The sequence below is a fragment of the Stomoxys calcitrans genome, chromosome 4 (assembly GCF_963082655.1).
Source record: "Stomoxys calcitrans chromosome 4, idStoCalc2.1, whole genome shotgun sequence".
Taxonomy (NCBI): domain Eukaryota; kingdom Metazoa; phylum Arthropoda; class Insecta; order Diptera; family Muscidae; genus Stomoxys; species Stomoxys calcitrans.
In genome coordinates this window covers 153,790,830-153,803,941 of record NC_081555.1, presented here as the reverse complement: position 1 = coordinate 153,803,941, position 13,112 = coordinate 153,790,830, and the positions used below count along the sequence as shown (strand labels likewise).

The window sequence follows — 13,112 nt, the reverse complement described above, 5'->3', positions numbered from 1 at the left end:
TTTAAAATTTCAGCGAAATCGGATAATAAATAAAGATTTTATGGGCTTCACACCCTTTATCGGCAGATCGATCTATATAGCAGCTATATCCAAATATGGTCCGATTTCGCCCGTTCAAAAAAATGTACCAGCGTACATCAAAAAGACGTATCTGTGCCAAATTTCAGCTCAATATTAAAATTTTTGATGTCTGTAGAGTGATTACAACAGACGGACGGACAGACACACTGACATGGTTAAATCGTCTTTGAATTTTACGACGATCTGAAATGTATATACTCGAAAATTGATGTTTCGAGGTGTTGCAAACGGAACGACTAAATGAATATACCCCCTATCGTACGATGGTGGGTATAAAAATATTGACAGTGACTGCGCTTCAAATGGTCCATCCGCTAAGTCCGATTTTGGCATACTCTTTCCAAAATTTCGACCGGTATCTCACAACTAAATGTTTCAATGTTGTCTTCCAATGCTTCATTTGAAGCGGGCTTGTCTGTATAAACATGAGCTTCAACTTTCAAATGTAAATTTGCAAATTTTGTTTATGAACATTCCACTAAGGAACAGTGGCAAACTTCTCACATATCATTGAGTGCAGACCGATTCAAGTTTAAGCTCAATGATAAGTCTCCTTTTTATAGCCGAGTCCGAACGGCGTGCCGCAGTGCAACACCTCTTTGGAGAGAAGTTTTACATGGCAAAGTAACTCACAAATGTTGCCAGCATTATGAAGGGAAAACCACGGCAGATATGTTTTTCTGATGGTTTTGCCAGGATTCGAACCCAGGCATTCAGCGTCTAGGCGGACAAGCTAAGCTCTGCACTGCGATAGCCCCTCAAACATACATTAAATCGCACGATCCAGGCGGTCAATTGACCGATCCCGAAAGTGAAATGAAATGTTCACCAAACTCGCCTCTCAATAAGTTCATTATTACGAGTGCTGTATGGCATGGTTTTGTTGAAACCACATGTCATACAAGTCAAGCTCTTCCATTTGGGCATAAATAAAGTTTAATATCATCTCACGATAGTGCTCACCATTCAAAGTTACGTTTCAGTTCGCATTATCTTTGAAGAAGTACTGTCCAATGATGCCACCAGCCCATAAACCGCACCAATTTGTGACTTTTTCTGGATGCATTGGTAGCTCTTGCAATGCTTCTGGCTGATCTCCAATCCAAAATCGACAATTCATCTTATTTACGTACCCATTGAGCCAAAAATGAGCTTTGTCGCTCAACAGAAGAAGCGCGCGATGAACTTTCTTAACAGAGCACACACTTTGATAATAAAATTCAATAATTTGCAAGCATTGTTCATTTGTAAGACTGTAGCGTACTCATGCATTCATACCATAGAATGAATGTTACTTGTAGCGTACTCATATCATGGAATCAATGGCACAACCAACAAGAATGGTTCAAACACAGAGAGGGTCAAATTGCACTAGGCAATACTTAACATGAGTGAATGCCCAAACGTTAGCTAAGCTTAAAAAGCAATGCGAAAATGCTTCATCATGGTTGCCAGTGAACTCTTTTCACTGTCAAGGCCGCTAAGCTCTTTTTGCTGATATTGCTACAATTCTTATGCACTTTTCGGGAGAATTCAAAGGCATTGACCTTGTAAAGAAATGGACTTCATAAACGCTCTAGATGCATATTTTGTACAAAGACTTAGATGTGAGAGATATTTGTATGTATTAGTCGTAAGTGTATTGAAAATATTGATTTTGGGGAACCATCGATAGATGCCGGCAGAGCCGATAATTTGGTATAAATTCGATAGCATTCCTCCAAAGAGACATTCAATAAAGCAAGGTCATCCGGCATATATGTAACTGCTCCAAGCCTGCCTACTCCAAGCCTGCCTGCTCCAAGCCTGCCTGCTCCAAGCCTGCCTGCTCCAAGCCTGCCTTCTCCAAGCCTAAATAGACTACAAGACGATTCATGGTTAAATTATAGACCAAACTGAAGATGTTTGACAATGAAACAAACCCCGAATCGTTTGTGAGCTGTTAAAAAAGTGTTGCCAAAAACATACTTGCTAAAAAATCACCCTTTACATCCACACATCCCTGTGTGTGTCTATGTGTTTTTGATTTGCAAAGGATTGTATGCTGGTTTTTTTATGACACATTCAACTCGAATTGCTAGTGGCCAAGACCAATAACTTCGTTTGCCATTTTAAGCCAAATGCTAAAAAGGGGTTTGTCTTTTTAAGAGCCATAAAATCCCTATAAACATAAGAATGCAATATGCTCGTTGTGCAATATGGACATATGGCCAATATGGTTTATATGACAATAATTCAATACAAATTGGAGCAGTTTACTTACCAGACACTGTAAAAATATGAACGACACTGTAAAATATGAACGAAAAATTTTGCAAATTTTTGCTTTTCTAGACAAAGTGAATGTTGAATACTAAGTAAAGGCTCCCATTTGCTTTAACTTGGCAATGGCCCAGGCCAATCTTAGTCTCTCCTGCACAATGACTCCTCTCAACTGTGGACATAAATATGGGCCTTCTATGGGCCTGTTGTCAAACTTATTTCTTAAACTAGCAAGGAAGGTCAAAAGTCGAGCGGTGTCGACTGTATAATACCCTACACCTACCCTATAAGTACAATGTGGGACTATATCCATTTCTAAACCAATTCTGATTAACTTCGGGAGCAAATATGTTAAAACTGTAATAACTACGGCTGACAAATGACAACATTATTGCAAATTACCCAAAATCTGACGAATACATGGGAGCTATATCTAATTCTGAACCGATTACGAGCAAACTTCTTAGATAATGTGGTAGTCGTCGAGGAAATCCTTGTACTAAGTTTTGGGAAAAATGGTCAAACAATGCGCTTGCTGTAGCTCTTGGGGTGAAAATCTGGCGATACACATATATGGCAGCTATATCTAAATCTGAGCCGATTAATATGAAATTCACCAGTAATATCGAGAGTCATAAGAAAATCCTTTCTGCCAATTTCGAGAGAATCGGTTAACAAAAGGCCATTTTATTGCATTATTACTGCAAATCGGACGAACATATATATGAGAGCTATATCCAAATCTGAACCGATTTCGGGCAAACTTCTCAGATGTTGTGGCAGTCGTCGAGGAAAGCGTTTTGCAAAATTTTGGCAAGATGGTTCAATAAATGTGTTTGCTGTGGCTCTAGGAGTAAAAATCGGGCGATATATATATATGAGAGCTATATCTAAATCTGAACCGATTTCCAAGAACTTCACCAGTAATATCGAGAGTCATAAGAAAATCATTTCTGCCAAATTTCGAGAGAATCGGTAAACAAAAGGCCATTTTATTGCATTATCACTGCAAATCGGACGAACATATATATGGGAGCTATATCCAAATCTGAACCGATTTCGGGCAAACTTCTCAGATGCTGTGGCAGTCGTCGAGGAAAGCGTTTTGCAAAATTTTGGCAAGATGGTTCAATAAATGTGTTTGCTGTGACTCTAGAAGTTAAAATCGGGCAATGTATATATATGAGAGCTATATCTAAATCTGAACCGATATCCATGAATTTCACCAGTAATGTCGAGAGTCAAAACAAAATCCTTCCTGCCAAATTTCGAGAGAATCGGTTAACAAAATACCATTTCATTTCAATATTACTGCAAATCGGACGAACATATATATGGGAGCTATACCTAAATCTGAACCGATTTCGAGCAAACTTCTCAGTTGATGTGGAAGTCGTCTAGGAAATCGTTGTACGAAGTTTTGGGAAAATTGGTCAATAATTGCGCTTGCAGTGGCTTTAGGAGTGAAAATCGGGCGATATATATATATGAGAGCTATATCTAAATCTGAACCGATTTCCATGAAATTCACCAGTAACGTCTAGAGTTATAACAAAATCCTACTTGCCGAATTTCGAGAGAATCGGTTAACAAATGACCATTTTATTGCAATATTACCGCAAATAAGTATAACGAACATAAGTATGAAAGCTATATCCAAATCTGAACCGATTTTTTCCAATTTCATCAGGCTTCGTCTCTAGGCCGAAAAACATGTCTGTACCAAAGTTGAAGACGATCGGATGAAAACTGCGACCTGTACTTTGTACACAAATTAACATGGACAGACGGACAGACAGACAGACGGACAGCTAAATCGAATCAGAAAGTGATTTTGAGTCTATCGTTATACCTATCAGTGGGTCTATCTCTCTTCCTTCTGGGAGTTACAAACAAATGCACTAGGTTATAATACCCTGTACCACAGTAGTGGTGTAAGGTATAAACAACATTTTTATACCCACCACCTTAGGATTGGGGGTATATTCATTTAGTCATTCCGTTTGCAACACATCGAAATATCAATTTCCGACCCTACAAAGTATACATATTTCGGATCGTCGTAAAATTCTAAGACAATTTAAAGATGTCCTTGTGTCTGTCCGTCTATGCGTCTGTCCGTCCGTCTGTTGTAATCATTCTAGAGTCTTCAAAAATTGAGATATTGAGCTAAAATTTGGCACAGATACGTGTTTTTGATGCACGCTGGTTAAGTTCTTGAACGGACCAAATCGGACCATATTTGGATAAAGCTGCTATATAGACCGATTCTCCGATAAAGGGTCTAATGCCCACAAAAACTTTATTTTTCATCTGATTTTGCTGAAATTTAAAACAGTGGGTTATTTTAAGCCTCCCGAAATCTAACCTAAATATGGTTCAGATCGGACTATATTTAAATATAGCTGTTATATAGACCGATCTCCCGATAATGGGTCTGAAGGCCTTAAAGCATTATTGTTTATCCGATTTCGCTGAAATTAAGAATAGTGCGCAGTTTGAAACCTTCCAACATCCGACCCAAATATGGTTCAGATCGGATTATATTTAGATATACCTGTCATATAGACCGATCTGCCTATAAGAGTCTGAAGCCCATAAAAGCTTTATTATACCCTCCACCATAGGATGGGGGGTATACTAATTTCGTCATTCTGTTTGTAACTACTCGAAATATTCGTCTGAGACCCCATAAAGTATATATATTCTTGATCGTCGTGACATTATATGTCGATCTAGCCATGTCCGTCCGTCTGTCTGTCGAAAGCACGCTCACTTCCGAAGGAGTAAAGCTAGCCGCTTGAAATTTTGCACAAATACTTCTAATTAGCGTAGGTCAGTTGGTATTGTAAATGGGCCATATCGATCCATGTTTTGATATAGCTGCCATATAAACCGATCTTGGGTCTTGACTTCTTGAGCCTCTAGAGTGCGCAATTCTTAACCGATTGAAATGAAATTTTGCAAGACGTGTTTTGTTATGATATCCAACAACTGTGCCAAGTATGGTTCAAATCGGTCCATAACCTGATATAGCTGCCATATAAACCGATCTTGGGTCTTGACTTTTCGAGCCTCTAGAGTGAGCAATTCTTACCCGATTGGAATGAAATTTTGCACGACGTGTTTTGTTATGATATCCAACAACTGTGCCAAGTATGATTTAAATCGGTCCATAACCTGATATAGCTGCCATATAAACCGATCTTGGGTCTTGACTTCTTGAGCCTCTAGAGGGCGCAATTCTTATCCGATTTGAATGAATTTTGGCACGACGTGTTTTATTATGATATCGAACAACTGTGTCATGTATGGTTCGAATCGGTTCAAAACCTGATATAGCTGTCATATGAACCGATCTGGGATTTTGACTTCTTGAGCCTCTAGAGGTCGCAATTATTTTCCGATTTGCCTGAAATTTTGTACGACGGATCCTCTCATGACCATCAACATACGTGTTTATTTTGGTCTGAATCGGTCTATAGCCCGATACAGCTCCCATATAAATCGATCTCTCTATTTTACTTCTTGAGCCCCCAAAGGTCGCAATTCTTATTCCAATTGGCTGACATTTTACACAGGCCTCCAACATATAATTTAATTGTGGTCCAAAACGGACCATATCTTGATATCGCTCTAATAGCAGAGCAAATCTTTTCTTATATCCTGTTTTGCCTAAGAAGAGATGCCGGGAAAAGAACTCGAGAAATGCGATCCATGGTGGAGGGTATATAAGATTCGGCCCGGCCGAACTTAGCACGCTTTTACTTGTTTTTTTTTACCGATTTCGCTAAAATTTGAAAAGGTTAATTATTTGTAGCCTCCTGACACCCGACCTAAATATGGTTCAGATCGGACTATATTTAGATATAGCTGCCATATAGACCGATCTTCCGATAAGGGGTCTGAACCGAATGAAAGTTTTATTTATTGCCCGATTTCGCTGAAAATTGAAACAGTGAGTAGGTTAAGACCTCCCAACATTCAACCTAAGTATGGTTCTGATAGGACTATATTTAGATATAGCTGTCATATAGACCAATCTGCCGATAAGGGGACTGACCTTGGTTGAGACCTCCCGACATCCGACCGTTATATAGTTCAGATCGTTTAATAATTGGATTAATCTGCCAAAAAGACCAGTATTTTGTTCTATTGGGTTGCCCAAAAAGTAATTGCGGATTTTTTAAAAGAAAGTAAATGCATTTTTAATAAAACTTAGAATGAGCTTTAATCAAATATACTTTTTTACACTTTTTTTTCTAAAGCAAGCTAAAAGTAACAGCTGATAACTGATAGAAGAAAGAATGCAATTACAGAGTCACAAGCCGTTGAAAAAATTTGTCAACGCCGACTATATGAAAAATCCGCAATTACTTTTTGGGCAACCCAATACAAAATTGAATAGTGACATATGTCCGTGCCGAATTTGGGTGCTTAAGTCACCCAATTTTCGCCGGATTGTGACGATATGGGATTTACATATATACTCGAGTTGGCGGTTATCCAAAGTTCAGCCCGGCCGAACTTAAAGCCTTTTTACTTGTTTTCTGATATCTCCATTTAATTAATTAAAATTTTTTCTTATACTTCCAATTAAAACACCTTTAACTCTCTTTTCAGCTAAAGATTTCATCCATACATAAATGGTAAGTGTTTGAACAACTACTAAAAACATTTCAAGTTGGTAAGCAACTTTCCTTTTTTTATTTTTAATGACTATTTATACTTCTCAATTACTTATTTACTCTACTTTGGACTTACCTTCCTTGCTTATCTTTTTTTTTTATTTGTCTACCTAACTTTTATAAGAGCAAGTCTCTTCAGGTAGTAAATCAATTAAAACTATTGATAAGTCCATTAAGCAACAAAAATCTATGCAACAAGACCAACGATAGTCAAACTACTAATTTAACTGACTAATGACTTCTTATTGCTTTGCTAAGATCAACAAAAACTGCACTTAACATTATGAAGTGAACAACTCTTAAGAGCAACTAACGACAACGACAGACAACAGGACTAATAAAGATGAGCTGTCAAAAGGATAATAAACAAACAAGCAAACACAACACACATACAATGCAAGGTACTCCTACACACAACGAAATGCACTGCACAACCTGAAAGTTGGGTAAGTGGCTCTAGGGAAAGGTATTATGGTCACCCCAGGCCCGCCAAACAAAGTTGTCCTTTCAACAACATTATAAATCTTAAGTATGCAACAAAGTGTTGAGCAAGACAAACGGACGCATGCAAACAAATGCAAAAAAGGACTCCACTCAACCAAATAACAAAATGAACAGGGCAATAACAAACCAATTATGCGAAAAGATTGCTACGGCATAGTTTTATAGACATCCAGTGAAACTAAACAAACGCCAAAGAACAAACAACATCATCAACAAGGACATGTAAAAAAAAACCAGCAACAGCAGTAAGTGGCAATTTCTAAATATGTACAACACAACAAAAAAAAACTATCAGAAGGGAGAAACTTGTTGCAGCAACTGGTACAAAAAAAAAAAAAAAACAAACAACAATTAATAGTTACTCCCGCCATGGTAATAATGAACAACATAATGTAAACAATACTGAAAGGATGTTGCTGCAGTGTGTGTGTGTGTGTGCGTGTATGGGAACGAGAATGAAAGGGGAGCGAAAATGTGTAAACATCCTTTTTTATGATTACACAAAACAATGATACACTTAAAGTTTTCTTTGTGTTATAGTCAAAGCAATTGCAAAGCTGTAGTAGTGTTACTGGTGCAAGGACAAAGTAAAGATCAACTAAAGGGTGTTTTTTTAGCTATTATCTTTTTGGCAACACTGGTTTAAACAGCTCACACGTTACGTGTTTTGTTTCAATGTCAAACATCTTCAGTTTGGTCTATAATTTGACCATAAATCGTCTTACAAACGAACAACGCTTGGAAATTATTGTATTTTTATACCCTCCACCATACGATGGAGGTATACTTATTTCGTCATTCTGTTTGTAACTCCTCGAAATATGCGTCTAAGACCTCATAGAGTATATATATTATTGATCGTCATAACATTTTATGTCGATGTAGCCATGCCCGTCCGTCCGTCCGTCCGTCTGTCTGTCGAAAGCATGCTAACTTTCGAAGGAGTAAAGCTATCCGCAAGACCACAGGATGGGGGTATACTAATTTCGTCATTCTGTTTGTAACTCCTCGAAATATTGGTCTCAGACCCCTTAAAGTACATATATTCTTGATGGTCGTGGCAAGAAACTAGCAATGCCCGTCCGTCCGTCTGTGCCTCCGTCCGTTTGTCCGTCTGTCCGTCCGTTTGTCCGTCTGTCCGTCCGTTTGTCCGTCTGTCCGTCCGTCTGTCTGTCTGTCCGTCTGTCTGTCTGTCCGTCTGTCTGTCTGTCTGTCCGTCTGTCTGTCTGTCCGTCCGTCCGTCTGTCTGTCCGTCCGTCTGTCCATCTGTCTGTCCGTCCGTCTGTCCATCTGTCTGTCCGTCCATCTGTCTGTCCGTCCATCTGTCTATCCGTCCGTCTGTCCGTCCGTCTATCCGTCCGTCTGTCTGTCTATCTGTCTATCTGTCTATCTGTCTGTCCGTCCGTCCGTCCGTCTGTCTGTCTGTCTGTCCGTCCGTCTGTCTGTCCGTCCGTCCGTCCGTTTGACCGTCCGTCTGTCCGTCCGTCTGTCTGTCTGCCCGTCCGTTTGTCCGTCCGTCTGTCCGTTCGCCTGTCCGTCCGTTTGTCTGTCCGTTCGCCCGTCAGTCTATCCGTCCATCTGTCCGTTTGTCCGTCCGTCTGTCTATCTGTCGAAAGCACGCTAACGTTCGAAGGAGTAAAGCTTGCCGCTCGAAATTTTGCACAAATACTTCTTATGGGTGTAGGTCGGTTGGGATTGTAAATGGATCATATCGGTCCATGTTTTGATATAGCTGCCATATGAACCGATCTTGGATCTTGACTTCTTGAGCCTCTAGAGGGCGCAATTCTTAATCGATTTGGCTGAAATTTTGCACGACATGTTTTGTCATGGAGTCCAACAACTGAGCCAAGTATGGTTCTAATTGGTCCATAACCTGATATAGCTGCCAGATAAACCGATAAGTCGGTATATAACCTGATATAGCTGTCATATAAACCGATCTTGGATCTTGACTTTTTGAGCCACTAGAGGACGCAATTCTTATCCGATTTGTCTGAATTTTTGCATGAGGTGTTTTGCTATGATTTCCAACAACTGTACTGAGTACGAGTGATATCGATGCATAACCTGATATAGCTGCCATGTAAACCTTTCTTGGATCTTGACTTCTTGAGCTTTTAGAGGGCGCAAATCCTATCCGATTTCGCTAAAATTTTTGAACGACGTGTTTCGTTATGACTTCCAACAATTGTGCAAAGTATGGTTCAAATCGGTTCATAACCTGATATAGCTGCCATATAAACCTGGGAGCCTTTTTTTGAGCCTCTTTAGGGCGCAATTATTATCTGATTTCGGTGAAATTTTGTACAACGGCTTTTCCCATGACCTTCAACATTCGTGTCAATTATGGTCCGAATACGTTCACAACCTAATGCAGCTTCCCTATAAAACGACCTCCCTATGTTATTTTTTGAGGCCCTAAAGGGTGAAGGGGTTGGCTGCCACCGTAGCGCAGAGGTTAGCATGCGGCCTATGACGCTGAACGCCTGAGTTCGAATCCTGGCGAGACCATCGGCAAAAATTTCCAGCGGTGGTTTTCCCCTCCTAATGCTGGCAACATTTGTGAGGTACTTTGACATTTTGACATTTCTTTCCAAAGAGGTGTTGCACTGCGGCACGCCGTTCGGACTCGGCTGTAAAAGGAAGGCCCCTTATCATTGAGCTTAAACTTGAATCGCACTGCACTCATTGATATGTGAGAAGTTTGCCCCTGTTCCTTAGTGGAATCTTCATGGGCAAAATTTGCAATTTGCAAATGGCGAAATCCTTATTCCATTTGGCTGAAATTTTACACAATGACTTCTACTGTGATCTCCAACATTCATTCCATTATGGTCCGAATCGGATCATAACTTGATATAGCTCCAATAGCATAGCAAGTCTTTTCTTTTATCGTTTCCTTTCCTTTGTTTGCCTAAAAAAGACACCGGGAAAAGAATTCGATAAATGCGATCCTTGGTGGAGGTTATATAAGATTCGGCCCGGCCGAATTTAGCTCGCTTTTACTTATTTTTTATCAAAATGCGTGCTCTGTTAAAAAAGTTCATCGCGCGCTTTATTGTGTTAAGTGACGAAGCTAATTTTTGGCTCAATGGGTACGTTAATAAGTAGAATTGTCGATTTTGAAGTGAAGATCAGCCAAAAGCATTGCAAGAGCTACCAATGCATCCGGAAAAAGTCATAGTTTGGTGCGGTTTATGGGCTGGTGGCTTCATTGGAACGTACTTCTTCAAAGATGATGCGAATGGTTGATGATGATGCCAGCAAGAGCTTGACTTGCAACACAACACGCGTAACAATGGATGGATAATTAAGAGTCGAGTTTGGTGAACATTTTATTTCAACTTCGGGACAGGTCAATTGGCCGCCTAGATGGTGCGATTTAACGCCCTTAGAGTATTTTGTGTGCGACTATGTTCGGTTAGGTTTAAGTAGCAGTCTGCCATCAGATTCACTTAGACGTTTCCGTCCATTGTGATACCACAGGAACAGAAGAACGAAGATGCCTTTTAGTTCCTACCGTTGAAATATCCAGATCGCTTTAAAAAGCCCAATAACTTGCGAATGTTCACTTCCGCTAAATCAGACTGGATCTCACAGAAATGAGAACCTAAAGCGGAACTCCTTCCAAATGCTAGTGCGGGACACACACACAGAAGGTGTTCTATAGTCTCTTCTTCTTCGATGTCCTCAAAGCCTCAGCAAAAGTCATTGGTGGCAACCTTCAATCTGTCAGCATGTTTTCCGATTAGACAGTGACCCGTCATGATGGACACATTGACTTAGACGTCTGTTCTAGCCAATGACAGTAAAGCAGTAGACCTCTTCAAGTCTGGATGAGGTCACATAGTTTTGGAATGCAAACAGCCCCCTCTTTGTGATCATCTATCATTCGTTGTCCTTAGGGCCTTGTTCTGAAAACTTAGCTTACATGTAGCTAGAGGCATACCCACAGATTCCAGTATCCCTGAAATGTGTAGGGGAGTTCCTCATCTCGAAAGCTCGTCCGCTTTACAATTTCCCGGGATACCTCTGTGGTCCGGCACCCAGAACAGGTGAATTTTGAACTGTTCCGCCATCTCGTTGAGAGATCTGCGACAGTAAGGAAGATTTTTTGTGTTCAGAGATACGTTCTCCAAGGATTTAAAGGCTTCCTGGCTATCTGAGAAGATATTTACGCCAATCGTCGTAATGACATTTTATCTTAGCCATTCCACCACTTCCTTAATTGCAAGGATCTCTGCTTGATACATACTGCAGTGGTCGGGTAATCTTTTCGATAAGACCAGTTCTAGATCTTTGAAGTACACCCCAAAGCCCACCTGGTCTTTTAGTTTAGAGCCATCCATATAGAAGTCTATGTAGCTTCTGTTACCAGGGATATCGTAATTCCAATCGGTTCTATCAGGAATAGTGGTACAGTACTTTTTAACAAAAAGCGGCTCAGGTAGGGTGTAATCCACACTGCCTGGAACATCGGTTATTGTATCGAGGATAACACAGTGTCTGTAGCCGCCACATGTTCAATGAGAAAGCTCCCTTAAACTCATGGCAGTGGTCGCTGCTATTTGGGTAGCCACAATGTTCAGAGGCATAAAATGTAGCATTAAATTGAGTGCATCAGATGGTGTCGTCCTCAGTGCGGCTGTGCACATACAAGTCATCCATTGGACTCGGTTAAGTATTGAGCAGTGGGTGGACTTTTGAAGCGCCGTCCACCAGACCACAACACCATATAGCATTATACGTCTGACAACTGCAGTATATACCCAATGTATGACACTCAGTCTAAATCCTCAACTTTTACCAATGGATCTCTTGCAGGTGTATAGGGCAAGAGTGGCCTTTCTTGCCCTTTCCAAAATGTTGAATTTGAAGTTCATTTCCTGTCCAGCAAAACACCCAAGTATTTTGTAAACGGAACATTCCCCCCTTCCAAGAAGACAGTTTCCGCGGTAGGCAACTTGTATCTCTTGCTGAAAATAACGACTTCTGTCTTGCACAGATTTATTCCCAGACCACTTTCGGTAGCCCACTTCCCTATTGCACGTAGAGCTTCCTGAAGTATATCTCTTAGAGTGCTGGGAAACTTTCCCCTAACCGCAACTGCCACGTCATCAGCATACGCGACCACTTTTACACCTTTTACTTCCAGAGACAATAATATATTCTTAAGGGCTATATTCCAAAGTAGAGGAGACAGGACTCCTCCCTGAGGAGTTCCTCTGCTGACCCATATTTTTAGATCCACAGATCCCAAGCCAGCCGTAATGCATCTTTTAGTAAGTAAGTATTTAATAAACTTTCTTACGGTAGAGTTGATGTCTAGAAACTCCAAATCCTTCATGAGTGAAGTCGGTTTATCATTATTGTCAAGAAATGCTACCATTGCATATTCTTTGACAGCGAGAGAACCCTCTATGTAGCCGACTAGGTCGTGAAGGGCTATTTGAGTGGATTGGCCTTTATTATATGCATGCTGCTGGCGCGACAGGCAATCTCCAGGGATTTTTGCTCTAAGATATGTTTCTATCAATCTCTCAAGAGGCTTCAGCATAAAGGATGACAGACTAA

General features: G+C 40.3%; 1 protein-coding gene across 1 annotated transcript in view; it reads right to left on the bottom strand.

Annotated features, from left to right (window-relative positions):
• Nucleotides 1–1,861: 1,861 nt before the first annotated feature.
• The window catches only part of LOC131997055 (uncharacterized), a 52,547-nt gene continuing 41,296 nt past the window's right edge, over nucleotides 1,862–13,112 (bottom strand). The window contains exon 4 of the mRNA XM_059367321.1: nucleotides 1,862–1,941. Coding sequence (XP_059223304.1) covers nucleotides 1,862–1,941 — 80 coding nt within the window. The remainder of the gene's footprint in view (nucleotides 1,942–13,112) is intronic.